Genomic DNA, 24,128 nt, shown 5'->3' with positions numbered 1-24,128 from the left:
GAAAGATGGCTGTAAAATGCGACGTTCCTGTAGGCGTAACTATCCTTGTGTTTGTAACAGCTTTGTCACAGCATTCCTGCTTACCTGCTTTTGGCAGGTAAGCAGATTTCACAAAGCAAAACTTTCCCCGACACTTTACACATTTGTTTACAGATTCACATGCTACCCGCCAGCCATAAAAACACTCTGCACCACAAAATTGCTGGAATTCCTGTGTTTTTTTTACATGTACAACCTTTCAAGGTTACATGATGAATTTTAAATTCACCAATATGCGACCAATTTGGTGACATTGTACCCAACTTGCCAGTGCAGTTCTGTATTGTGTGATGTTGTGTAAATGATACCGTGTCTCGTAGCTCGGAGGGCGGAGTCCAATTGACCGAGGAGGAGAAGGCAGAGGTTCTGACGTCGTTGCCAGTAGAGATTACCAACAGCGAGACGGACAGCATCCTGTCTATCTTGAGTCAGGCTCACTGCAGCGCCACCAGCATACAAGAAGAAGATATCATAGAGCATATGCAGGTAGGTTCTCATGAGAACATGCCTAGAGTGACCGAACGATGGATGGGACAACGGCACCCAGGGGTCCATCACATTACAAATGTAGATGCCATAAAAACAATGTAAATCATTGTAGATGTCAATGTTGTCATCGAGACTGGGTGACAAAGAGATACTGAGACTGACAGACAAACAGCACTTGGGACCCACTGTAATACTACCACCATACACATATAGATAGGTTGTCATGAAGACTGAAAAACAAACCAATAATGAGACAGACAAACAGAAGGACAGCCCCCAGAACCCAGTGTAATACTAATGATATAGGGAGAAGATGCCACAGAACACATGCAGATAGGTTGTCACAAAAACAGAATGTCAAACAGATAATGAGACTGACAGACAGTGGTGTAAATATGACCCTGAGGTCCTGTCAGTCACCAGTGAAACTGAACATCACAGCGCAATTATGTGTTTGTAAAAGGTATTAGTGCGTGAGCCAGCGTATGAGCCAGCATGCGTGCCCCATTCATTTGCACTACACTTCCTGGTTCAAAATAACGTCACACTTTGGTATTCTGAAACAGTTTTCTTACTTTGCCATCTCAGATTTTTAAAGAACCCACAAAGATCATGCTTTCTTATAACCTGACCTTGATAGAAAAAAAACTCGAGGACTTAAAGCAAGAATATGGCAACATTGGTTTTGAAACTGCAAGTTTCTTCTTTCGCAGTCTGCTTACCATGACGGCACAGAGACCACACGTCGGCAGCTGCTAAGCGCTTGCCCCTCCCTGCAGAGTGCTGAGCCCAAGGTGGTGAGCAACCTCCTGGAGGTGTGGAATGGTGTCTGCCGGCGCATCTTCAGCCACTACCGGCTGGCGGCCAGAAGCTACTTCACCTTCCTCAAGCTGGCTGGAGAGGTGAGATGGAAGCCAAGAGTTGAAAGTACTTTGTGTTCCAGTCATAAACTCAAATCATAAATCAATTGCAGGGCCATCAAATGTTAATGCAAGTCATTTATATGTTTGTCACAAGACAATCACTTCAATTACAAACGAGACCATTACATGTACATGATAAGTCTATCGCAAGTCTGTCTAAGACCATGGTGTGAAGTTCATCACAGGTTTGGAATCAGAGACAGAGCATGAGCCATGCAGTCCTCCAATTCAGCATCAGTTTTTCTCAGGAATTAAGTTTTCAAATTTCAAAGAAAGTTGATTGTATGCTCATGTTTGCAGCCACAGAAGTTTCTGGAAGAAAATCTAGAAAAAAATCTCGTTCGAAAATCTGGTTGAATAACTGTCACAGTTTTTTCTTCATGTTCCATCCTGATTTTAGACAAAACACGTCACCTGAAATGATAAGCATTTAACCCTAACCCTCCTCAATCCTTCACCTGTGGTCAATGACCAAATTTAAATATGTGGAGAGTTAAGAAATAGAGATTTGGGCATATTTCATAAAACAAGTAGCAGATCATAATGATTTGATTTTGGTTTAGTTTGGTTTGCTGTCCAGACTTTGGTTCCTTTATTTCCAAATTTGATATTTTATTACAAAAATACAGCCATCCAAGAAGCTGTGCGTCAGCCACCACATCGACAGCGCTGCCCTGGACAGCCTACGCGACTTCGGCGAGACGGAGGCAGATTCGGCCGAGGCGCAGGCCACCCACGAGGATGGCAACATCACAGCCACCCTGCGGCTGCTGCGACTACTGGTGAAATATGCCGGAGAGCTGAGGGACGTGCTGGAGGACGGGCTGGCTCACACACCCACGGGACCCTGGAAAAGTAAGGGAAAGCATGTGACTGGCTCTGGCACTGGGCAGATGATAGGGACCATCAGAAATGCTCTGTGTTTTTGGTGTTCATGTTTCACAAGTTTAGGCAGTTATTTATCTGACACACTGTAAGCAGTAAGCATTTCTCAAAAGGTTCATGTCTTACTCAATGCAAAAAATGGGTGACATAACCAACTGGTTTTCTGAATCACCTGTTATTGATCCCTATTACCTTAATTGGTCCCTTCTCTCTGGATTGTTTTACACACTATAACTACAGCAGGTGTCTGTCGGGTGTGATTGGTCAATCTGCACAATTATGTGATTGCACTGTACTGTCCGTTGATCCTGTTGGAAATCTTGAACTTTACTTCTCCTCGCAAAACAAGAACAGGGCGATATGGTGATGTCGGAAGAATTGACAGGTTGTAAAACGAGATCAACTGATCGTGCGTCCAACTATCAGTTGTGCAGATTGTTTGGTTGTGCCCAACGTGTCTAATATTGAATAATACACAGTGATTTTCATGTTCTCTAATTTTTGTAATTTTGAGTGAAACCAAAATTGAGAGCTGTTTAAATAAGAAATGTTGAGAAAACTTCAAGTGTGTATTATGATGAGAAATTTACAAATCCAGATTTAAGAAATTATTTAAAATTATAACTCTCCAGATTAGAGATTTACCAATGAGAACCATTCAAAAGCTGTCTATCTGCAAGCCCTCAGTGTATTCTAAAATTGGAGTAATCTAATATGAAAAATGAAAATTACGTTCAATATATCATTTTTAAAAACATACAAATAAGATGTAAAAATCTAAATTATTCAGTCCAAATTTGGAGAAATGTACAAAAACGAAAAGAAAACCATTTTAAACTCAAAAAATGGAATGAAACCTTGTCTTTTCTGTAGGCATCATTCCACAGTTGTTCTCCCGGCTCAGTCATCCCGAGGCCTATGTCCGTCAGTCCATCTCCGATCTTCTCTGCCGCGTCGCCCAGGACTCCCCACATCTGATTGTCTATCAGGCCATTGTCGGCTGCCCTTCCACCACGGCGGAAGACAAGAAAAGCAAAGATGGTAGGTTTGGCAAAACGGCACTCAGTTGCCGTCGCAGTGAATGCGAGCGGATGTGTCGCTCATCAAAGGGGCCCTGGAGCGCTTTTGTCCGCAGTGCTAATCCGTGGGCACGCTATGCCCAAAATAGTGGTATACTGTTTAAAAACAGTGACGGACTACCTTTGAAAAATGCAAGCCGAAAAATGATGGCAATTCCCAGCAGCAGGTCTTTTTTTCCGAGTACTGTCTTTTGTTACATGGACCAGCTCTTTTGTCCCATTTTGGGCACCCCAGCTCTGCGTATAAACCCATGGTGCTCGAAACGGGGTTCCCCGGCAGCAAGTGGTTAAACTTGAAGAAAGATCGTCTGTGACTTTCCAATCCTCTAATCAATCATGTAATTGTAGTTATACCCATAGTTACTGATTTTGTCCCTTACTTTTTTAATGCCTCAAAGTTAAACCACTTCAGCAGTTAGGCTGATGCCAAAATCCAGTACATAAAATCAGTATCAAAGATCTTGATAGTGACCATCATTTGCTGTTTTTTTTAGAAGTCAAAATTATTCTTTTCATTTGAGAAGGGCTTATTTTTCCCTATGAAATTGTCCACATCTTCCCAGTTCTTCCAGTCTTTTGTTGGGATGACTTTCATAAAACAAGAACTTTTCATCCTGATCTGTTGTTGCTACGAATGATATGAGTCCTGAAAGCTGTTTGTTACCTGACCAGTCAGAAGTAAACTGTTTTGATTTGGCATGACTCGGGGTTTTCTTTTCTCGCTGCATTAGTTGTCCAACAAGGAGTGATCTCCAAGCTTCTCAAGAGTCCAAGCAAAGATGTCACCGCTGAAGGTGACGATCTCCCGGAGGATGCCACACCCAACACCAATCCCGACTCCGCCCAGGAGGAGGAGGAGGAGGTGGAGGAAACGACGGAGGATGAGGAGCACAACCGCTCCCTGAGCCTCCTGGAAGACTGCCTGACTGCCATCGTGGGCACCCTGGGCAAGCACAGCCCCGAGCTGGTCAGCCAGGTGGAGGCACTGGTGCAGGAGCTGAGGCGGATCACGGTGCTGTGGGAGGAGCTGTGGCTAGGCACATTGAATCAGCTACACGTGGATGTGACCCGGTGAGCGTGGATATTAGTGGATTGCCAGGATGTGGAGTGTGGGCATGAGTGGACTGTAAGGATGGTCTTGAGCAGGGATATTAGTGGGCTTGGTGGGATAAGTGAGGATATGTGTGGATCGCCAGGACAGATGAGTGTGGATATGAGTTGATTACTAGGATGGGTGAGTGTGGATTTTTAATAGTGGATTGCTAGGATGGATGAATGCGGATGTTAGTGGATTGCTAATTGCGGGTAGGAGGAGGTGCTGGCACAGGAACAGGTGAATCACTTTGATGTGGTAGGCACTTCTGCCTGGTACCAAGTCAGCAGTGTGCTAGCTTCAATTTCTTTCTGCCCTTGTTTGTCAGGCGCTTGCATCAGCTAGAAGATGAAGTGAAGAGAGTCCAGCGGAACGATGGACTGTCAGCTGCCGAGAAGAAACTCATCATTGCAGAGAAACACAACGCCATCATGAAACCGGTCAGTTGTCTCTGCATTGATACCATCAACAATGACCCATGCTTCTAAAAAATCTGAGGAAACCTGTATGTTTTAGTCACTGGGATGGGAAAGGTAATATGCAGTCACAAAGATACTGCGCGAGCAAAAATATAAAAATGCCTCAAGTTATGGTTAGAATTGTTCTGCAGTTTCATTCAAAAGGTGCCTTCAAATTGCACTCCTTTACAAGAATTACATCTCTAGAACTTTATCACAACTGTCTGGATGGGATGTAATAACCGTTAACCCTAACACTCCTCAGTCCTCCAACAGGTGAAGGATTGAGGAGTGTTAGGGTTAAAAATGGCGATTCAACAAAGAACTATTCCTGAGGTGCATTTCCCATTTCCAATGATTCCCAATGACCCAATCAAGCAACAAGCAGACGGTCTTTCAACTTCAGTTCGAACCCTTCCCCAGGTGGTCTACTCCTTGGACCAGGTCCACTCCATCACCAGCCAGCCAGCAGAGACTCCCAACGAGAGAGCCTTCCAGGAGGCTTACCAGGAAGCCATAGAGAAGGCCCTCAACGCTCTCAAGAATCCAGACACTCCTAACAAACCCCAGTCCAGCTGGACACTCTTCAAACAGGTCAGTGGTGATACTCTTAATCGAAGTCTTCATTTGGTCTTTCTACCTCATACACATCTGAAATGATAGATTATTAACCACTTTGTGCCAGGGATCCTGGTACTGGAGACCTTGGATTTATTCGCTAAGCCAGGGGTGCCCGAAATCAGACAAACGAGCTGGTCCTTGAAATAAAAGACCGTACTCGGAACAAAGGACCGAGCTGCTGGGAATTGCCAACATTTTTTCAGTTGTCAATAGCGGAGGTAATTCGTCATTGTTTTGAAACTGCATACCACTATTTGTGGAATTCAGTGCGAGTGGATTACAGTCGGGGACAAAAGCGCTCCAATACCCCAGCGATGAGCAATACAATACCGCTGCACACTAATCTGGCCACATTTGTAAAGACACCACTGCCATTCAGCAATGCACTGGGCCAATTTCTGGAACAAAGGAAATTACGCAACACCGCACAATTCTGGGCTCTCTTTACTGGGTGGCAGGCCAGACGTCAATGGAGGTTGCCTGTCAGATTAGAGTAGCCACCAGACAGTCATTCGTGTGGGTGTAAACGTCCAGTAAATGAAGTTATGCATTTTTGAAGAATTTTGAAAAATCATGAAAATCCCCTGGGAATTCATCATGCAACTTCAATTTAGACCTGGCAGCATATGGTTAATAATGTCTGGCTTTTATATTTAGTTCTGGTTACATGTGTTAAACTAAAACTTTAACAACTCTTACATTTGACACATGAATTTTTGGTTTTCAACACTCAATTGAACTTCAAATCTCATGCCACGGCTTATTTATGGGCTCGCTTTTGCTCATATGCAAATAACTTATCGTTCCATTGTATTGCGTCTACGGGAGAATCACTTATATTTGTGATGTGTATTGGAAACATCCTAACGTGTATTTCAAATGTGACCTTTCACAGAGCACTTGCACAGAACGATACATGTACACGTTTTTCTCTAAAATGACAATAGAGTTTTTCTCACTCTTACCTTTTGGGATTGGCTTCTCATAATTTTGAAAAATACCATCTTGAGAAATGCAGTTTTATGTGCACAAAGGTATTTTTTAACTCGACTCTGCATTAAAAGCTGCAGGTTTTTGACGTATTCAGTCAAACCTCATCAGTGAGAGCTCCTTCAGACTTTACGGATTACCTTTTTACAACAGGAACGTTGCTTCCTTTCTAAAAGCTGAATGTTTTATTGAGAGGGCTATTAACGAGGCTTTGGGGGTCTGTTGATATTCAGCTTCATGCAGCACTGCAGCAGAGGGCCACCAGGAAAGCCACCTTCATGCTACAGATGAGAGACATCAGTCCCAGACTGTCAGGCATGGAGGACACCACCATCCCACTACCGGGGCTAGTCTGTCATCCCAGCCAGGTAAGAGTGTGTCTGGTTGTGTTTACCTGTTTGTCTGGTTGTGTGTCTCCTGTGAGAGACATCAGTCCCAGACTGTCGGCTATGGAGGACACCACCATCCCACTACCGGGGCTAGTATGCCATCCCAGCCAGGTAAGAGTGTGTCCGGGTGTGTGTCTGCAGGTTTGTCCATTTATCTGTCACCCGTGAGAGACATTAGCCCCAGGCTGTCCGCTATGGAGAACACCACCATCCCACTACCGGGGCTAGTCTGTCATCCCAGCCAGGTAAGAGTGTGTCTGGTTGTGTGTTTACCTGTTTGTCTGGTTGTCTGTCTCCTGTGAGAGACATCAGTCCCAGACTGTCAGCTATGGAGGACACTACCATCCCACTACCTAGACTAGTCTGTCATCCCAGCCAGGTAAGAGTGTGTCTGGTGTATTTCTGTGTGTTTGTCTGTCACGCATGAGAAACATTGATCCCGACTGTCAGCCATGGGAGAGACCACCCTCTCACTCCTGGGGCTTGTCTGTCATCCCACCCAAGTAAGGATGTCTTAGGATATGCATTTGTGTGTTTGTTCACCCATGGATCTCTCATCTGAAATCTTTTACATGAAGTGAGGTTTTGTCCACCTATTTCTGCCTGTTGCCACAAAACTTAGTTTTTGGAAGAGGGAAAGAGTCTATCAACTTAGTTTATATGTGTGGAAAATGCTGAATGAATCTGATTATGATGAGAAAAGACAAACCCCAAATTAAAATTTCTTCTTTACGTTAAATTTCGATTGAAAAACAGTTCCCTTCCTTCTTTACAAAATTGTTTTTGAAACTTAAAAAACTTTGAGAGAAATTCCAATATTTGTTGTTCTTTATGTAAATTGTGGAAAATGTAAATTTCTTAAGGATGTTATTGACGTAAAGAAAAAATTGAAACATAATTCTCATAAAAGAATGACCTTTTCTTTTTTTCTCTCAAAGGTTGTAACCATCTCCTCCTTTGACAACTCGGTCAACATCCTGCCCACCAAGACCAAACCCAAGAAGCTGGTATTCCACGGAGCTGACGGTAAGAGGTACACCTACCTCTTCAAGGGGCTGGAGGACCTACACCTGGATGAGAGGATCATGCAGTTTCTCTCCATCGTCAACACCATGTTTGCCCGCAACAAGAGGTGATTAGTCAAGTGTCCTGTGCAGTGTTTCCCAAGGACAAAAACGTCGCCCGTGCGGGTTGACATTTTTTCACCGGAGAGTTTTGCAGTACCTGAAGGTGCCGAAGTAAACTTTGAGTATTTTGCTGTGGATGAATCTGGGAACTTAACAGTTTTACCCTAGGAGTTTCCTTAGTAATGGCTCCAACATTGACTTTTGAACAAAGCCAACACATAGTGCTTCAACCAGGGCATTTTACCATTCTATAGCCTTCGCTTCCCTGGATTTACACATACGCTGTGCACACTTTATTAGGTAAACTGTGTGCCACAAGATGTCATTTCGAGTTATGTCTTTGATATGACCACTGTGATAACAATCCCATTTTCCTGTGTTGTCACAATGTAGTGTATCCTTGCAACCACTTGCAGACAGCGTAATTCCACAGTAAACTTGTCCTATCCATAGTGTTGTGTTTTGCTAAAAAGTAATGACTTTTTGAAATGAAAAGATACTATAATCACAAAGTGGGACTTTGCAATCGCTGACCCACGGTGGTCATTTGTTTGAGACATCTTTTCCTTTCTTTTTCGAAACTCCAAGACAATGTCATGGAGCGATATTTGCCGCAATGCCTGGCCCTGGCCCTGGTTTGAGGGCGCCACACATGCTCAACCTCCGTGGACTCGTTCGAGCCCCTGTTTGTGTACATACTCTTTGGTAATCGCTCAAATGTGGGAACTAGTGAAGATGTCACCCGTTACTGTACGCATAATTCATCATAATGTGTTTCTATATCCTCCGTGTTACGACACGGGAAATTCCCGTGCGCTTACACATTATCCAGGTTGAAGTTCTCACAAAGGTTACAATTGAGATTTTGTAATGGTAAAGCACGCAATCCTGCTAAAGATCAATCCATCATATCTGTTAAGTCCAAATTGACCCTAGTTTACATTCAGTCCTTTTTAATAGCTATTTCTGCATTTGAAATGTTCACTGTGCACGATTTCTTTGTTTGTTTTCCCATACCTAGGCAAGAGGCATCACTCTACCATGCCTGTCACTATTCCGTGACGCCCCTCGGCCCACGGTCAGGCCTCATCCAGTGGGTGGATGGAGCCACAGCGCTGTTTGGACTGTACAAACGCTGGCAGCAACGTGAAGCCATTGCTGCCGCAGCAGCCAAGGTAATGCAGTGATCACAACCCTATGAAAAGCAGCCTAACAGCCTGCCAAGTGTCATTCGTCTTCTACCACGTAGTTGCCAAACTTTGAAATTTAGCTGCTGAGCTTCAAGATGTTGACGCTGCATCTACATTCACAAGTGCCCACCAGGTGATAAATTTAAAATTTGGATGACACCGGTACCATGCAGAAGTGGTTAATTGCTGCATGTTACCGGTGTAAATGCTAAGCACGAGTGTGATCCCTTTTGTTTGAAAAGTGCAAAGTTTCAAAGTTTTTTCTTGGAGAGGGAGAGGTGGGGTGGCAGATGATGGACAGCTGAAGTTTTAAGAAAATACAAATGTGGTCACCCCTATTTCCAATTTGTTTTTCTGTGTTGCTTTTGTTAAACTATTGAACAGAGTACCAACTCCTCCACTGGTCAACCACCGGTGCCAAGACCCAGTGAGGTGTACTACAAAAAGATGAAACCGGCCCTGGAGGACATGGTAAGACGTTCAGTTGTAGAATCAAGTCACAGAGAGTCTTATGTCTCATGGTCCTTGATATACCTCCTGGAACCTATTTGTAATGGGTGTATTGTCGTCTCATATCATTGGGCAGTTTTCAAGAATGGATATATATGTAAGATAACTGATTTGTACGGGGCAACAGAGGCTTTGCGTAGAAGCCATCTTGCAGGGCAGTTCTTTTGTTCTGGGGGGAAACCTCCTTTGTGCGTACCCTGTAGAACAAAAGCAATAGCCAGCAAAATGGCAGCCATGAAAACCCTCTACAGGTTTTTTTATAATGCCTAATGGCCAACAACCATACTCTTCTCCTCGCTTTATACTCAACCCAGGGACTGTCGGATCAGACTGCTCGCAAGGACTGGCCACTCAGCATCATGAGAAATGTCATGCAGGAACTTATCAAAGAGACGCCCAGCGATCTCCTAGCAAAGTGAGTCCACACAAACATAAAGTCAGATTTTTTACTATTTGTTACAATCAAAACAAACTTTATTTCCAAGCGTGATTTTTCCATGTCTGCATACTGTTTTAATCGATTTGTCATCAAGTTTTCATGGCCAAAGTTCTGAATTTGAAATTCAAATAATCATAAGGATTTACCTCATTAAATACTGTACTGGTACCGTAAACTTTGCTGGATACCAGTAAACAGTTTGAGCACACAGGTTGTGCTGTAGATGTTTTGTCATGTGGTCATTTGTCATCTTGCAGCAGCATATAACTTGGGTTTCTTCTTTCAAAGCATCAGATATATTTTCCATATAACTGTCTGTCATTGCGAAGATTTTTTGGCCTACTGCTACCTGAAATGAAAGGGCATGTCTAGATTACTTGAGAGTGGCTTAATATTGTCCACAACTTAATGGGATTTGGCTTAAGCCACTGCCATAGACTTGTGCATAATTTCAAGGCAAAGGAATTGGCTGTAGCCGCTGCCATAGACTTGTGCATAATTTCAAGGCAAAGGAATTGGCTGTAGCCACTGCCATAGACTTGTGCATAATTTCAAGGCAAAGGAATTGGCTTAAGCCACTGCCATAGACTTGTGCATAATTTCAAGCCAAAGGAATTGGCTGTAGCCGCTGCCATAGTCTTGTGCATAATTTCAAGGCAAAGGAATTGGCTGTAGCCACTGCCGTAGACTTGTGCATAATTTCAAGCCAAAGGAATTGGCTGTAGCCACTGCCATAGACTTGTGCATAATTTCAAGGCAAAGGAATTGGCTGTAGCTGCTGCCATAGACTTGTGCATGATTTTAAGCCAAAGCCAAGTGATTCAGACAAGGCAAGAATGACTAACTACCCTTCATTTTAATCCCTGCCCCCCATTCCCATTAGGGAGCTGTGGTGTTCCAGTGGCAGCTCCTCCGAGTGGTGGCACATCACCCAGGCTTACTCCCGCTCCACCGCTGTCATGTCTGTCATTGGCTACATCATCGGCCTTGGTGACCGTCACCTTGATAACGTCCTGGTCAACTTCCTGACAGGCGATGTAAGATTCACAGATGTCAATACTAAACCGTTTTCCCCCAAGGTGCTGAAAAATCAAATGAGAGATCCAAGTCTCTCACCTCATTTCATGCCTAGTCACTGTCCAAATTGAATTTTGTATGACTGAGGCTTAGGATTTTGCCATAGATGTACAATGACGGAGAGTCCTAGTCTTAAACAACATCCCTTCATTTCAACATGGTCTTAGTATGTCAACCAGAGGCAGAATTCGCTTAAAATAATGATGCAAAAGTAGAAATCTCCAAGTGTATGTAAACTGTAGCACTCACTGGTCATCAAATTGCCGAATGTACGTTTTTCCAGTTGTAATTTGTACATCTTGTCTGCCATCAGTGAATAAAGTTTGTGAAGTTGGCCCAGTTGCTACGAGACCCGTCACAATTAAAGTTTACAAATGAAGACAGGTTTCTTGTTACCGGCAAACCTGGTTGCATCAGATGATAGCAGCAGTATAATACTACTTGCCAATGTCAGCTCAGCACCTGTCTTGTTGTGTTAGCTGATCTCGGAATTCATGGCAACTCCTCTTCTAACGTAGCAGATGTTGAAGATTGATGGACCCGATACACATTCTTCCCTGTTGGCCTAAACTAAAGCCTGTTGAAGGCGCGTGTCATAACGGGCTTTAACGTACTTGTCTTGTTGACTTGTGACTGTCTGGCCCAGGTGGTACACATTGACTACAACGTGTGCTTTGAGAAGGGCAAGAACCTACGTGTGCCAGAGAGAGTACCGTTCAGGATGACACAGAACATACAGACAGCTCTGGGTGTGACCGGCGTAGAGGTAGGTTGACAGTCATGCTGGAGTTTCTATGTTGCTCTCTTGTCTTCTACGCTGTTGCATCCAGAAGCCGTTAGATTTGATATGCATCTTACATTTTTGAAGTCACAAACATAAGACTGTCCACTTCTGTTAAAAAATACTGGTGATTAGTTTGTTAATTGCAGACATTGTTCTCGCTGATTGATTTTGATTAATTGTACGTGTAGGTTGGTTTTAGTGTAAGGCCGTGTTCAAAACGAGCTTCCAGAGCTACGGCTAGGTCTATTGTCTACGCATCTCCACGCATTTCCAATGGAGCGAAGACCTAGACCTAGCTCTAGACAAGAGATTCGGATGCAGCCTAAGTCTAGATAGAGCATTAAAACCACAGACTAATCTGGTAACCAGAATCAAAAGCCGTGACATACTGTTGTATGCAGACGTTTAATGCCATCAACATGTTTGTGGCTTAATACCAAGAAGCCTGTGCCTGAAGTTCTTGAGAGATTGTGTCTGAGTTGTGTCATCAGAGGAATGGCATCTCCCAAATTTCAGGTTTTAGTTATGGACTGAATAGTTTGGATTGAAAAATATTAGTATGAAATCATATATGACTTCTGAAGAGTTGTAACTTTATTTAAACACACTCTTTGACATGAATCTGACTACTTGTGGCGTTGGGCCTAATGCCTCAAAGATCTAGGTGTTGACCCGCTTTGTGTGACATTATGTTTAAATTAGGGAACCTTCCGCCAATCGGCTGAAGAGGTGCTGAAGATCATGCGCAAGGGGCGGGAGACCCTCCTGACCCTGCTGGAGGCCTTTGTCTATGACCCCCTGGTGGACTGGACCACAGCCAACGAGGGGGGCTTTGCCAGTGCTGTCTACGGCGGGGGCCAGATGAACCCCGTGGTGGCCGACAGCGGGCAGGGCAAGCGGGAGATGGAGCGGGACATCACCAGGAGCCTCTTCTCCTCCCGAGTGGCCGAGATGAAGGGGCCCTGGTTCAAGAACAGGTGTGTCTCTCAGAGAGAGCCGTCCCTCAGATCAGTCATCCGTAGATGCTGAGTACAGTGCATTACCTGTGTTCTCTTGAAGTTGTTCATTCAAATGAGGTCTCTTTCAGACATTATCGATAAGCCTGATCTCAATAAGCCAAAGTGTCACTAAGTTTCAATTAGAGGCATAAAAATAATGTCTGCAATAATTGTACAACATTTACATTGTTACTGATGGATACTGAAGTGTCTAAGCCCAGTTGCATTTCTCCATCACAAATACTATGCAAGTTTTGTACACATTCCACTGAAAATCGGTCACTAACTCTCCAATACCCACACATGGTGTGTCCAGGGCTCTTGGGAATTGGCCCAACAATACCATCTCCAGTTCTTGCATAGAGTTCTTAGCTTTCTGTACAACCTGTGTATCAACTTTTCCTCTTTGGCTTCTTGCAGTCGTGAATGGGCCTTTTAAAGGGCAAGAGTGTAGAATGCTGTTCAGATGTTAATGTAGCACACTATCACCTTTGGATAAAATCTGGTCCTTAAAATGGTGCACTGTAAGCCCCCCCATGGTATTATTGCTTTAAGCCCTTTTGGGAAAAACTCAGTTGTGTAATATCCTCTATTTGTGCAGGTGTAAAGAGTAGGCTAAGACAGTGAGGGAGTGACTTGCTTAGCTTTTAAGCAGCTCGTTGGATTTAACCTAATGGTATACTATTGTATCTTGCTTCCCAGAGATGACATGCTGGATGCCCTGTCCGATCTGGAGGAGCAGCTGACCACGTACCTCGATGCCGTGCAAGAGAGCAAGATACTGGAGGACGGTACCGACCAGTACACCCAGCACTCCAGAGTCCTTCAGGCTGCGCTCAATGACAAGAACCACGCCCTGCATACACTGCAGATCAGGTGAGAGAAATGAAGACGAAATGAAGTTTGACTTTTGTGGTAAGCCGCAGTCGGTCAGTGTTATGGTAGACCTGATGCGGTTGGTTATCTGTTTGGATTGTGAGTCAGTTGTAGCCTGAGGTGCGTGATACATACCAGAGCATAGATACTGACACATGTAATGGTTGTTTGTCTTTGCTGAATGGTGTATCATACCTGCAGCTGAACCAACGTAGGAATGTTAAAATGGTGCTGAAAGTTTTGTACTCACAAGCAATGATGTCATCGATGTGCTGACGATCTGTGTGCCAAGTAGAAACTTACCACTGCGATTAGAAACTGGACACTTCAGTTCCTGCTCAGACTTGACAGTGTTTGTGTCTGACATGTTTCAGAGCAAATTCACTCAGTGAAGGATTGGCAAATAGTAAAGATGCAGTGATTTTGTGCACATTTAGTTGAAAATAACCAAATAAGATGCATGTTGTTCACATTCAGTTGAACACTGACAAATATAGAGATGAAGTGATCTTGTGCACAGTTGAAAACTGTCAATTACTACAGTGGAGTGATTGGATGCATTTCTAGTTGAAAATAGTCAGACACTAAGATGCGGTGATTGGGTGCACAATTTGTTTAAAATTGCCAAATGCTCAAATGCAGTGATCTTGTGCACATTCTGCTGGAAATTGCAACAAACCATGTGCCAGTCCTCAGCTCTGAATGGTGTGGGCCACTACAACCTGTGGGATGATGGGTTGTGTCCTTACCCATCGTTATTTCTGTGTTTTTATTCATTTTCAGGTACAGGGAGTGTCAGCAGGTGGAAGATGCCCGGGTGGCCACCTCCCAGGCTATCCAGGACAAGCTGCGCGAGCTGGACCTCTGGCACATCCAGCACAAGTTGGCCCTGGAGACGGCCAGGGGTAACCACCTGACGGCCATCAGCCAGGAGACGGAGAAAGACCTGGACCTGGGTGAGTTCCTGGAAGAGGAATTCTGAGCTCAAAGGGATAAGGAAAAGAGGCCACTTTTGTTATGCCCAGGAATGCATTTAAGTCACACTCGCAACCTCATGCAATGTCACTGTGGTTGCCACCATTGGCTCAGTTTTACATTGAAGAAATACATGATCCTGAGCATGCAAAGAAAGCTGATGACCTTGCACGAATCCCATCTGCCCATGTATTAAAATCAACTCCAACCTCCCTGCTTAATGCAAGTTAAAAGCAGCCCCACACCACCCCCCCCCCCCGGGCTGGTTTTGCACTGCGTGGAATGAGAATAGACCCTGGAACGCAGGAATGAGAATAGACCCTGGAACGCAAGCGTGCTACTACTGTCCATTGTCTGGTGCAGGTAGTGTCCAGGATAGGCGGCAGGACAGAGTGGGGGGGGCAGAAAAAATCAACAATGAATATTGTTTAAACTTACGAATCTGTACTGATGCTGGAACAACAGAGCTACTCCATGCGTTTGGTTTCCGCTGTTGTCAGAAATCCTATACCCCTAAACCCCAGGTTCACTTTGAATTCTGGAGAATTTTGGCTGTGTGCAAAGTTGGGTTAACCCATCTATGCCCCCCGTAGCAGTGGATCGGGCCTGGAGATACAAGACAAGATAAAGTTACAATCAAAGGAATTCTGTATTCAGACATGCAACTGTTCTTCGAATCCGCTGATTTCCTCATTTTGCACTTCAGACTTGCACCATTGAAAATTGAAAATTACTGTACAAATTGTTGCAAAAATTGGAGTTTCCTCGTTTTTTGTTTCTTTCAAGTTGCATGCAAATTACCTCCAGCAGTGTGTGCCAAAACCACCCAGAAATGATTGCGTAGTTGCCACTTCAGTATGTCCACATTTATCCTCTAGTCATTTTTATTCTTAAGTTCCGTATTCAAGCATTGATTACAGCGAATGATTCTGTCTACAGGTCCAGCACCGTACGCGCCCTGTGTAAAATTCCTGACTTCTGCTGGACAGACGCAAATCATCGGGCAGGTAAGAATTTGCTGCACCAGTCAACTCAATCAATGGTTTGTTAATTTTCAGTCTCAGCTCTTAAAAACATCAGCGTAAAATTTGTAAGTTTAGAGTTGACCTCGTTAGAGTTGTTTTTACTGAGGTTTGTCACTGTGCTAACGGTCTGCTTGTGTAAACTGTACCCGCGTTGTGCGTGTTTGTTGTAGTGTGAGCACCTTGAGACGGAACTGAGCGGCCTGTTGCAGCAGCGACGCACCATGCTTCAAGGTTGTGTGGAGATCTTGCAGACTTACTGCAACATGGCAAGACAGGTAACGGAAGGCCTTATGCATGCTGCCTCAATCTTGACTGTACAGCAGAGCAGAGCAGGGGGTCTAACTGCTTGCCTTAAGAATGACAGACAAAAGACCAGGAAGATCTTTGAAAGAGAAAAAAAAAACACTTCAAAGTTACATTGCTGGGAAGTTTTGCTGCATGAGGTAAACTTCAAGGTAAAGTTAAGAGACAAACGTTAAAAGCTTCAAAGAATAGAAAAATCAAGCTATTCTTGTGATAAAATGGAATGTATTTCAATTTTAGTTCCCAGCCAACTTTGCGGAGATGAATCGGGCTTACGTATGGCAGACCTGGCTTCAGGAACTTGTGTGTGATTTCACGTCGTCAAAGTAAGTGAAAGTCACACCTATTAGTGGATTGAAAAGAGCTGCAAAGCACAGAAAATATCTGCTCAGTAGAGTCAGATTACCAGCCAAGATATCAAGAGATGTGTATTGCCGATGATTAGTTCCTATGCTGATTGTTAATGTGCATGTAACTCACCAGCAAACGTTAACATGCATTTACCACGTCATGTCACCATCTTTGTCTGACTGTTTTTCCCTCTCTACATCCCAGGTGCCAAGCGCTGCAGGTCAGGTTCAAGGCCAAGTACAGCGCCCCAACCCCGGCCCACACCAAGGCAGCGGCGGCCATAGAGGAATCCCTGAACGGCCTGATGACAGAAGCCAATGCCAAGCTGGTCAAGGCCATGGAGGCCACGATGCCGCAGGCCAACTTGGCCCAGTCGGAAGGGGCGCTGCAGCAGACCTACGCCGAGATATGCAGCTTTGTCAAAGGTATGTCTCAAGCGTAACAAACATTTCCAGAAATGTAAAATAGAAAACTTCTGCAATCCACAGTGATCTAAAATAAACAGAAAGCCTGATGTTGCTATCCCAGCTGAATATTTAACCAAAACAAATGTTTTGCCTTCATGAAAGATTCTGTCAGGCCCTCAAACTTGTTTCACTTCATAAATTTCCCAGCTTACAAGAGGCCTGATTTATGGAGTTAAGAAAACACAGAACTTTGCTAAGCATAGAAAATATGTGCTTAGCAGAAACAGGTTACCGGCCAAAGTTCAGTGAAAAGCATATTACTCTAGATTGGTTCTCTGCTTAATTCTGCCAGACAGGGTTTCCTGCTCAGCAGCTCCCTGAAGTTGAGCGCAGGCTGTCATACTTTTTGTTCATACTGGACGTTGATGTCTGAATATTATACTGTGACTTTGATCTGAAGAGAGGGGGTTTGGAAGCATTTCCAGGGTGTCTGACAACTCTCTTGTCTCTGCTCGCTTTAGTACTGCATATTTGGCCCATTTCTCCCCCAAACTGGAAATTTACAGGGTGAATGCTCAACAGATGTCTGAATATGGGTAGCTGTTATAAAAATAATCTATTAGCGTGTCTTGAAGGCATGTTACAACCACCTGAATCTGACACTTAATGCGGAAAGTTTCGGCCTTCGAAATTGGGACGCCGTTTTTGGATTAAATTCAACAACATTATTTTGAGGCCGCAAGGTATAAGTTACGTTGATAGGCCTAGTTTAAAACTGCAGTGATTTCGATTGAGTAGTTTTCTGACTTGCGCTGGTAACAAGTCATAATGCGCAAGTCCAAGTCAAATCACAAGTCATTTTTTGCAAGTCCAAGTAAAGTCGCAAGTCAAAAAACAATAGAGTCAAGTCACGAGTCACAAAAATAGCGACTCGAGTCCGACTCAAGTCTAAGTCAAGTGACTCGAGTCTGCAAGATTGGACTCCTTCTTTTTTCCAACCACCAGAGAATGGTGATGCAGGCGTCATGACGCTAACAGCGGTCTTGATGAATGCCCTCTGCTCATTCAGCCAAAGATCACGCATCATGGAAGGAGCTGTTGCAGGTATCACCCATTGTTAAAGTACATGTTGTAAACCCAGACACACATATATACATTTGTGGTTAGAGAATAAAGCATGTCACTATATAGCTAGACTAGAGAAGCATCAGTGTTAGCAAATTGAAACAGACATTGTGCCATTTTGCCAAGATTTGCGTGGCGTGACTACATCACAACAGGGCCCATTTCAAAAATTTCAATTGAACTGAAGTTCCCCATATGCAGCAGTAACACCTGAATTTTTACAAGATCACGGTGAAGACGGCTTTTTTTCCATTCACGTAAAATGACCGGTAAGTTCACCTTATTGAACGTAAACGGACCCGTGTACTTACCACAGGTGCTGGGGACCTGTTGGTCGACTTCACCTCCCGTAATGGTAACTGGTTCCTGGAGGAACTGTGTAGCATGATAGCCAACCTAGACGTCATTGTCAACCTGGTCAGCGGTTGTCAATGGGTAAGTTCCCTGTCAGAGGTTTTGGATTACACTCAGGGTCTTTCAGCCTGTGATGTAAACCCTACTCAAGAGAGACAGGGGATCATACAGGATTTAAGCGTTCTAGTTTGCCTGGCAATTCCCACGAGAAGAACACTCTTACCTGGTCACTACTACAGGAACAACAGCCAACCTGTCACAAAGTTGATTGTCTGTATGCCGAAACATGGCCATAGGAACAAACATCAGATCTGCCGCTACGTACATTCTGAAACAGGACGTCAGGGTTGAAGTTTCAGATCTAAAACCAGCCATGCAAGACAAACTATGCTTGGGCATTGTCCTGAACTGGGGAAGATTACCCCACAAAACAAGGTTTGCCTTTGAAAAAACAAGAAGCTGTCTCTTTTACGTGTATGTGCTCACAGTATACGATCTGCTATCAAAATGTTACGTTCTTTAACCACTTAACCATTGATTATGCAAGTCTGATATTAGTATCAACATTATCATTACAGTTTTGAATACGACATCGTCACATGTGAAGTGCTACAAGTAAGAGTGCTCAAAACTATAATTAATCAGTGGCCCGCTCAATAGTTTTGCCCCCCCCAAATATTCAAGAGTTAAAATGATTGACTTACCTGCCAAGCTGATTTTGAAAAAAATTGTAATAGGAAATACAACTGTTTTAATTGGCCTGAGGTATTTGATGGAAGCCCCCGTCTTAGCCTTCCTGACCTTTGACCCAAAAGTTTCTTGATTCCATCATCTTTTGTATTCGATTTTTTTTTTCAGCCGGAGGGCTTTGACGCAGGCCCCATCCTCTCCGCTCTTGATTGCTTCAGGCTAATCCGCTTGGTCTACGAAGCCCTGCAGAACGTCCATAGCCAGTACCGCAAGGCCATCCTGCCACGGGCCATCGCTGGCCTGCAGTCAGGGGACGCCACGGTGGACAAGGTGATCCAGGACCTCCGGGAGTTGTGCGATGGCCCCTCACTCCTTCCCAGGGTGCTACAGCAGATTGAACAGGACCTGACCAGTGTGACGCTTGGCATGGAGGTTGGAAAGATTCAGTTGAAGTTTGCTTTTATTGTTAAATAAAAATGATATAAACTCCAATAGACGAATTCAATGATATTGTCACTGGAGGTTTCCAATGGGCCCCTCAGTGGTGGATAATATTGTGTTGGGTTTTGTTCGAAGGACCTCCTTGGAACACTCACTTGCGGACAATAGTTATCACATTGGGTTTTCACCAGAGCTGCATTTAGAGAGAGCAGCACCAGCTTGAGATTTTGGAAACAAAATGGCCGTTCATTATGTGTACAGCAGAGTGTGCAGCTACTGTATATTAACTGTCCTTATGCACTGGCGCATACACTGCCAGTTTGTCTCCAACAATGGTGACACTCATGTCGCAACTCTCTATACACGGCGCTGCTTTTAGCCATTGAAGGGGGCCCTCAGGAATGTCCAACAGTCTGATCATGGTTACAGGATTTGTTTACATTGATGGATGTGCACATCATGATGGTAGTGTACCTTCTGAGTGGTCTGACGGTTTGTGATTTCATGTGGATGCCAGAGATACTGAATGCCAACACTTTGGGACCCTGTTAATTGGTGTAGATCTGTTGTGATGCTCATTAAAGCCATGTCCATTATAGCCGAGTCTGACTGTATGACCTTTGGTGTCAACCTCCAGGGCGATCTGATCTCAACAAGCGTTGTGGAAATGCTACGCAGCAGGTTCAACTCCCTCCTACAAGCGGGCAGTACCGGTGACCCCGGGGACCCTTCCACCGCCACCGTCCCCCCACCACCGCCCCAGGCTCCCACCCAGGGCCAGGTACTCCTGGCCCTGCTCAGCGCACCCTTTGCCAAGGTGGAGGCAGCTATCCAGGAGTTTGTGGCCACGATGGAGCAGCTGTCGGTGCCGCCGCAGTGGAGGAGGATGGACGTCATTCAGGAGGCCAAGAAGATGCAGGTGGGCGCCAGGCTTGTAGAAACTCTGAGAATTGTTTATCCTTCAAGAAGTGAAAGTTTGAAGATTTGAAAATGAGCGATGCCCATTGCAGAAAACCTTTTGTACCTGGGTGTCATGGGAAAAAGGGAACATACCATCCCTTTGTAAATGTTCATTTGGCACCAGGCAACAAGGACTCGGTTCTTTTGGCACTCTTGGGATCGCCAGTTTGTGTTGTGTGATTATTTAGCAGTGATTTTTATTGAATCTTCTAAATGAATTTGCGTTTATGTGATACCAAATGTAAATTGTGAATGAGAGATAATTATATGCGGGGCAGAAGATACTTTCAGGAGTTTAATTTTGATGTTGAAAATTCAGTGAAGTTTGTAAGTTTGCCAACGGAAGAGAATGGAGATTGTAACTCTCAAATGCTGTCCCGCCCCGAACCAATCTCAACCCAATAATGAATCCTTTAAACGATTACTTGTAGCTGAGGTCTTCTAACAAATTTTTCCCCATTTTTCAGGATTTTACTGCAGCATTTTAAAACTGTTTTCAATGTGAAGTCTTCAAAAGTCTTCAAAAGTTAGCTTGAAAACCCGTCTATTCTCAGGCCTCCCCCAAGTGATATTTTATTGATCAATGACATAATTATTGTTTACTATGAGCTTGGCACACAGTACTTTTTCTGTCGCTGATATTGTTGTTACCTCTCTGTGCGTGATTTGCAGTCCACTGTGCTGAATTCCAACACCCAGCAGCTCCTCAGGGACTGGGCCTTCATCAGGCAGCTTGAGGCGATGCAGGACTTCATCACACTCTGCCAGCAATATGCAAGGGTGACCAACGGTACGTGCGACGAGTTACCTCGGCGTCAGAAGTGGGATTGAAATTTCTTTTGGCAAACTTACACTTGATTGACTCATCGTGGAAGAATTTTGTTACTTGGTGCAGTTGCGTCCTGAAGAAAACGTTGGAGTTGCCGTCAGTCGAGAGGAGTTGAGCTCCACTTCCAACCTCGCACGCTCAGCAACTTGGGCAAAACCCGCATTTCTAATGGATCAGCAGTTCTTTCATACCAAAATTTGGGTTACTTGGACGAGGTATTCCGGTCTGCAGAATCTTTGGATGAGGTGTTGCAAATAAATACCAAACCAAAAGTTGAGATTTCTTACAAATGAAGCAAAACTGCCAATGTCCCAGACCCAGACTTTATCCAACTTGGAAAGTGACCTTATTTTAAAGATGCTCTGTATTGAAATGATTACACTTTTCTCGCTTCAGGCTGTCAGGAGAATATCTCTGAGTTACAGGTAGCACTAGTATCAGAGGCTCAGTTCATCAAACCTATCAAGAAGTTTGTGGCTGGTTTGATCAGAAAACAGGTAAAGTGTTAGTTTACACCGTTGAATACCTCATTGCGTTTTTCTTTCCAGTGTAAATGTAAAAATCGCACGTATATTGGCCCATAGCAAACTGAAAGAAATGCTCTCTCAAAGAAAGAATTGAGCAAACCTCAGCTCTGAACACATCTTTGCCTAGACATGCAACGCCGTTTTGGCGTAGCACTTGATCCCAAGTCAAACGACCGAGCTACTCCTGATTTTGTTGACATTCTGTAGCCCTTTGGTATACAAGTCTAGACCAAGTACCTGGCTGTCAATTCAACATTTGTCGCATTCAGCAGACTATCGTAGCTTACCTTAGACTAACCAGTTGATTATCGGTTATGCACTTTGTTATTCTATATAGAATAGGATTCCATCCATTGCATCCCCTTCCCCATTCTGTAGACTATGGTTGTCCAATCCACTCATAACTCATCTTGGATCAGCAGATTTCTTCATTTTTGCACTTCTCATACATGCCATTGCAGATTGAAAAACACCTCAGAAAATCTTCTGTGGCTTGGATTTTTCTCATTTTGTCTACATTACCAGTTGCTCACCTCAACTAATCAGACATTTTCTCCATTCTGCACACCATTGTGCTTCCATCCCATGCCTTTCTGTAGATGAATCAGACATTTTCTCCATTCTGCACACCATTGTGCTTCCCTCCCATGCCTTTCTGTAGATGAATCAGACATTTTCTCCATTCTGCACACCATTGTGCTTCCATCCCATACCTTTCTGTAGATGAATCAGACATTTTCTCCATTCTGCACACCATTGTGCTTCCATCCCATGCCTTTCTGTAGATGAATCAGACATTTTCTCCATTCTGCACACCATTGTGCTTCCCTCCCATGCCTTTCTGTAGATGAATCAGACATTTTCTCCATTCTGCACACCATTGTGCTTCCATCTCATGCCTTTCTGTAGATGAATCAGACATTTTCTCCATTCTGCACACCATTGTGCTTCCATCCCATACCTTTCTGTAGATGAATCAGACATTTTCTCCATTCTGCACACCATTGTGCTTCCATCCCATGCCTTTCTGTAGATGAATCAGACATTTTCTCCATTCTGCACACCATTGTGCTTCCATCCCATGCCTTTCTGTAGATGAATCAGACATTTTCTCCATTCTGCACACCATTGTGCTTCCCTCCCATGCCTTTCTGTAGATGAATCAGACATTTTCTCCATTCTGCACACCATTGTGCTTCCATCCCATGCCTTTCTGTAGATGAATCAGACATTTTCTCCATTCTGCACACCATTGTGCTTCCATCCCATACCTTTCTGTAGATGAATCAGACATTTTCTCCATTCTGCACACCATTGTGCTTCCCTCCCATGCCTTTCTGTAGATGAATCAGACATTTTCTCCATTCTGCACACCATTGTGCTTCCATCCCATGCCTTTCTGTAGATGAATCAGACATTTTCTCCATTCTGCACACCATTGTGCTTCCATCCCACGCCTTTCTGTAGATGAATCAGACATTTTCTCCATTCTGCACACCATTGTGCTTCCATCCCATGCCTTTCTGTAGATGAATCAGACATTTTCTCCATTCTGCACACCATTGTGCTTCCATCCCATGCCTTTCTGTAGATGAATCAGACATTTTCTCCATTCTGCACACCATTGTGCTTCCCTCCCATGCCTTTCTGTGGATGAATCAGACATTTTCTCCATTCTGCACACCATTGTGCTTCCATCCCATACCTTTCTGTAGATGAATCAGACATTTTCTCCATTCTGCACACCATTGTGCTTCCATCCCATGCCTTTCTGTAGATGAATCAGACATTTTCTCCATTCTGCACACCATTGTGCTTCCATCCCATACCTTTCTGTAGATGAATCAGACATTTTCTCCATTCTGCACACCATTGTGCTTCCATCCCATACCTTTCTGTAGATGAATCAGACATTTTCTCCATTCTGCACACCATTGTGCTTCCATCCCATACCTTTCTGTAGACGAATCAGACATTTTCTCCATTCTGCACACCATTGTGCTTCCATCCCATGCCTTTCTGTAGATTAATTAGGCATTTTTGTCCATTCTACAGACTGCAGTATTCACCAGTTACATCCACTTGCCACTGCCACTGATTATCATTTTTTTCCTCATTTTGCAGACCGCAGTTGTCCCGTCCCCTCCATAGGTTATATATTTCCACCATTCCAT

At 44.1% G+C, this 24,128-nt stretch overlaps 1 protein-coding gene across 1 annotated transcript in view; it reads left to right on the top strand.

The window, feature by feature from the left end:
• The window catches only part of smg1 (SMG1 nonsense mediated mRNA decay associated PI3K related kinase), a 67,833-nt gene that overhangs the window by 28,832 nt on the left and 14,873 nt on the right, over window positions 1-24,128 (top strand). Inside the window, exons 35-61 of the mRNA XM_087138577.1 lie at window positions 360-525; window positions 1,242-1,430; window positions 2,081-2,306; window positions 3,210-3,377; window positions 4,147-4,486; window positions 4,837-4,948; window positions 5,390-5,560; window positions 6,811-6,945; window positions 7,905-8,098; window positions 9,115-9,268; window positions 9,668-9,754; window positions 10,108-10,208; window positions 11,116-11,269; window positions 11,956-12,075; window positions 12,796-13,070; window positions 13,794-13,967; window positions 14,751-14,923; window positions 15,882-15,949; window positions 16,138-16,242; window positions 16,511-16,596; window positions 16,826-17,046; window positions 18,034-18,132; window positions 18,470-18,588; window positions 19,366-19,629; window positions 20,276-20,557; window positions 21,271-21,388; window positions 21,824-21,924. Coding sequence (XP_086994703.1) covers window positions 360-525; window positions 1,242-1,430; window positions 2,081-2,306; window positions 3,210-3,377; window positions 4,147-4,486; window positions 4,837-4,948; window positions 5,390-5,560; window positions 6,811-6,945; window positions 7,905-8,098; window positions 9,115-9,268; window positions 9,668-9,754; window positions 10,108-10,208; window positions 11,116-11,269; window positions 11,956-12,075; window positions 12,796-13,070; window positions 13,794-13,967; window positions 14,751-14,923; window positions 15,882-15,949; window positions 16,138-16,242; window positions 16,511-16,596; window positions 16,826-17,046; window positions 18,034-18,132; window positions 18,470-18,588; window positions 19,366-19,629; window positions 20,276-20,557; window positions 21,271-21,388; window positions 21,824-21,924 — 4,402 coding nt within the window. The remainder of the gene's footprint in view (window positions 1-359; window positions 526-1,241; window positions 1,431-2,080; window positions 2,307-3,209; window positions 3,378-4,146; window positions 4,487-4,836; window positions 4,949-5,389; window positions 5,561-6,810; window positions 6,946-7,904; window positions 8,099-9,114; window positions 9,269-9,667; window positions 9,755-10,107; window positions 10,209-11,115; window positions 11,270-11,955; window positions 12,076-12,795; window positions 13,071-13,793; window positions 13,968-14,750; window positions 14,924-15,881; window positions 15,950-16,137; window positions 16,243-16,510; window positions 16,597-16,825; window positions 17,047-18,033; window positions 18,133-18,469; window positions 18,589-19,365; window positions 19,630-20,275; window positions 20,558-21,270; window positions 21,389-21,823; window positions 21,925-24,128) is intronic.

Source organism: Acanthaster planci, linkage group LG07 (assembly GCF_054643075.1).
Source record: "Acanthaster planci isolate LZ-2023a linkage group LG07, COTS_SCS, whole genome shotgun sequence".
Lineage (NCBI taxonomy): Eukaryota > Metazoa > Echinodermata > Asteroidea > Valvatida > Acanthasteridae > Acanthaster > Acanthaster planci.
This window is presented reverse-complemented; position numbering and strand designations above follow the sequence as displayed.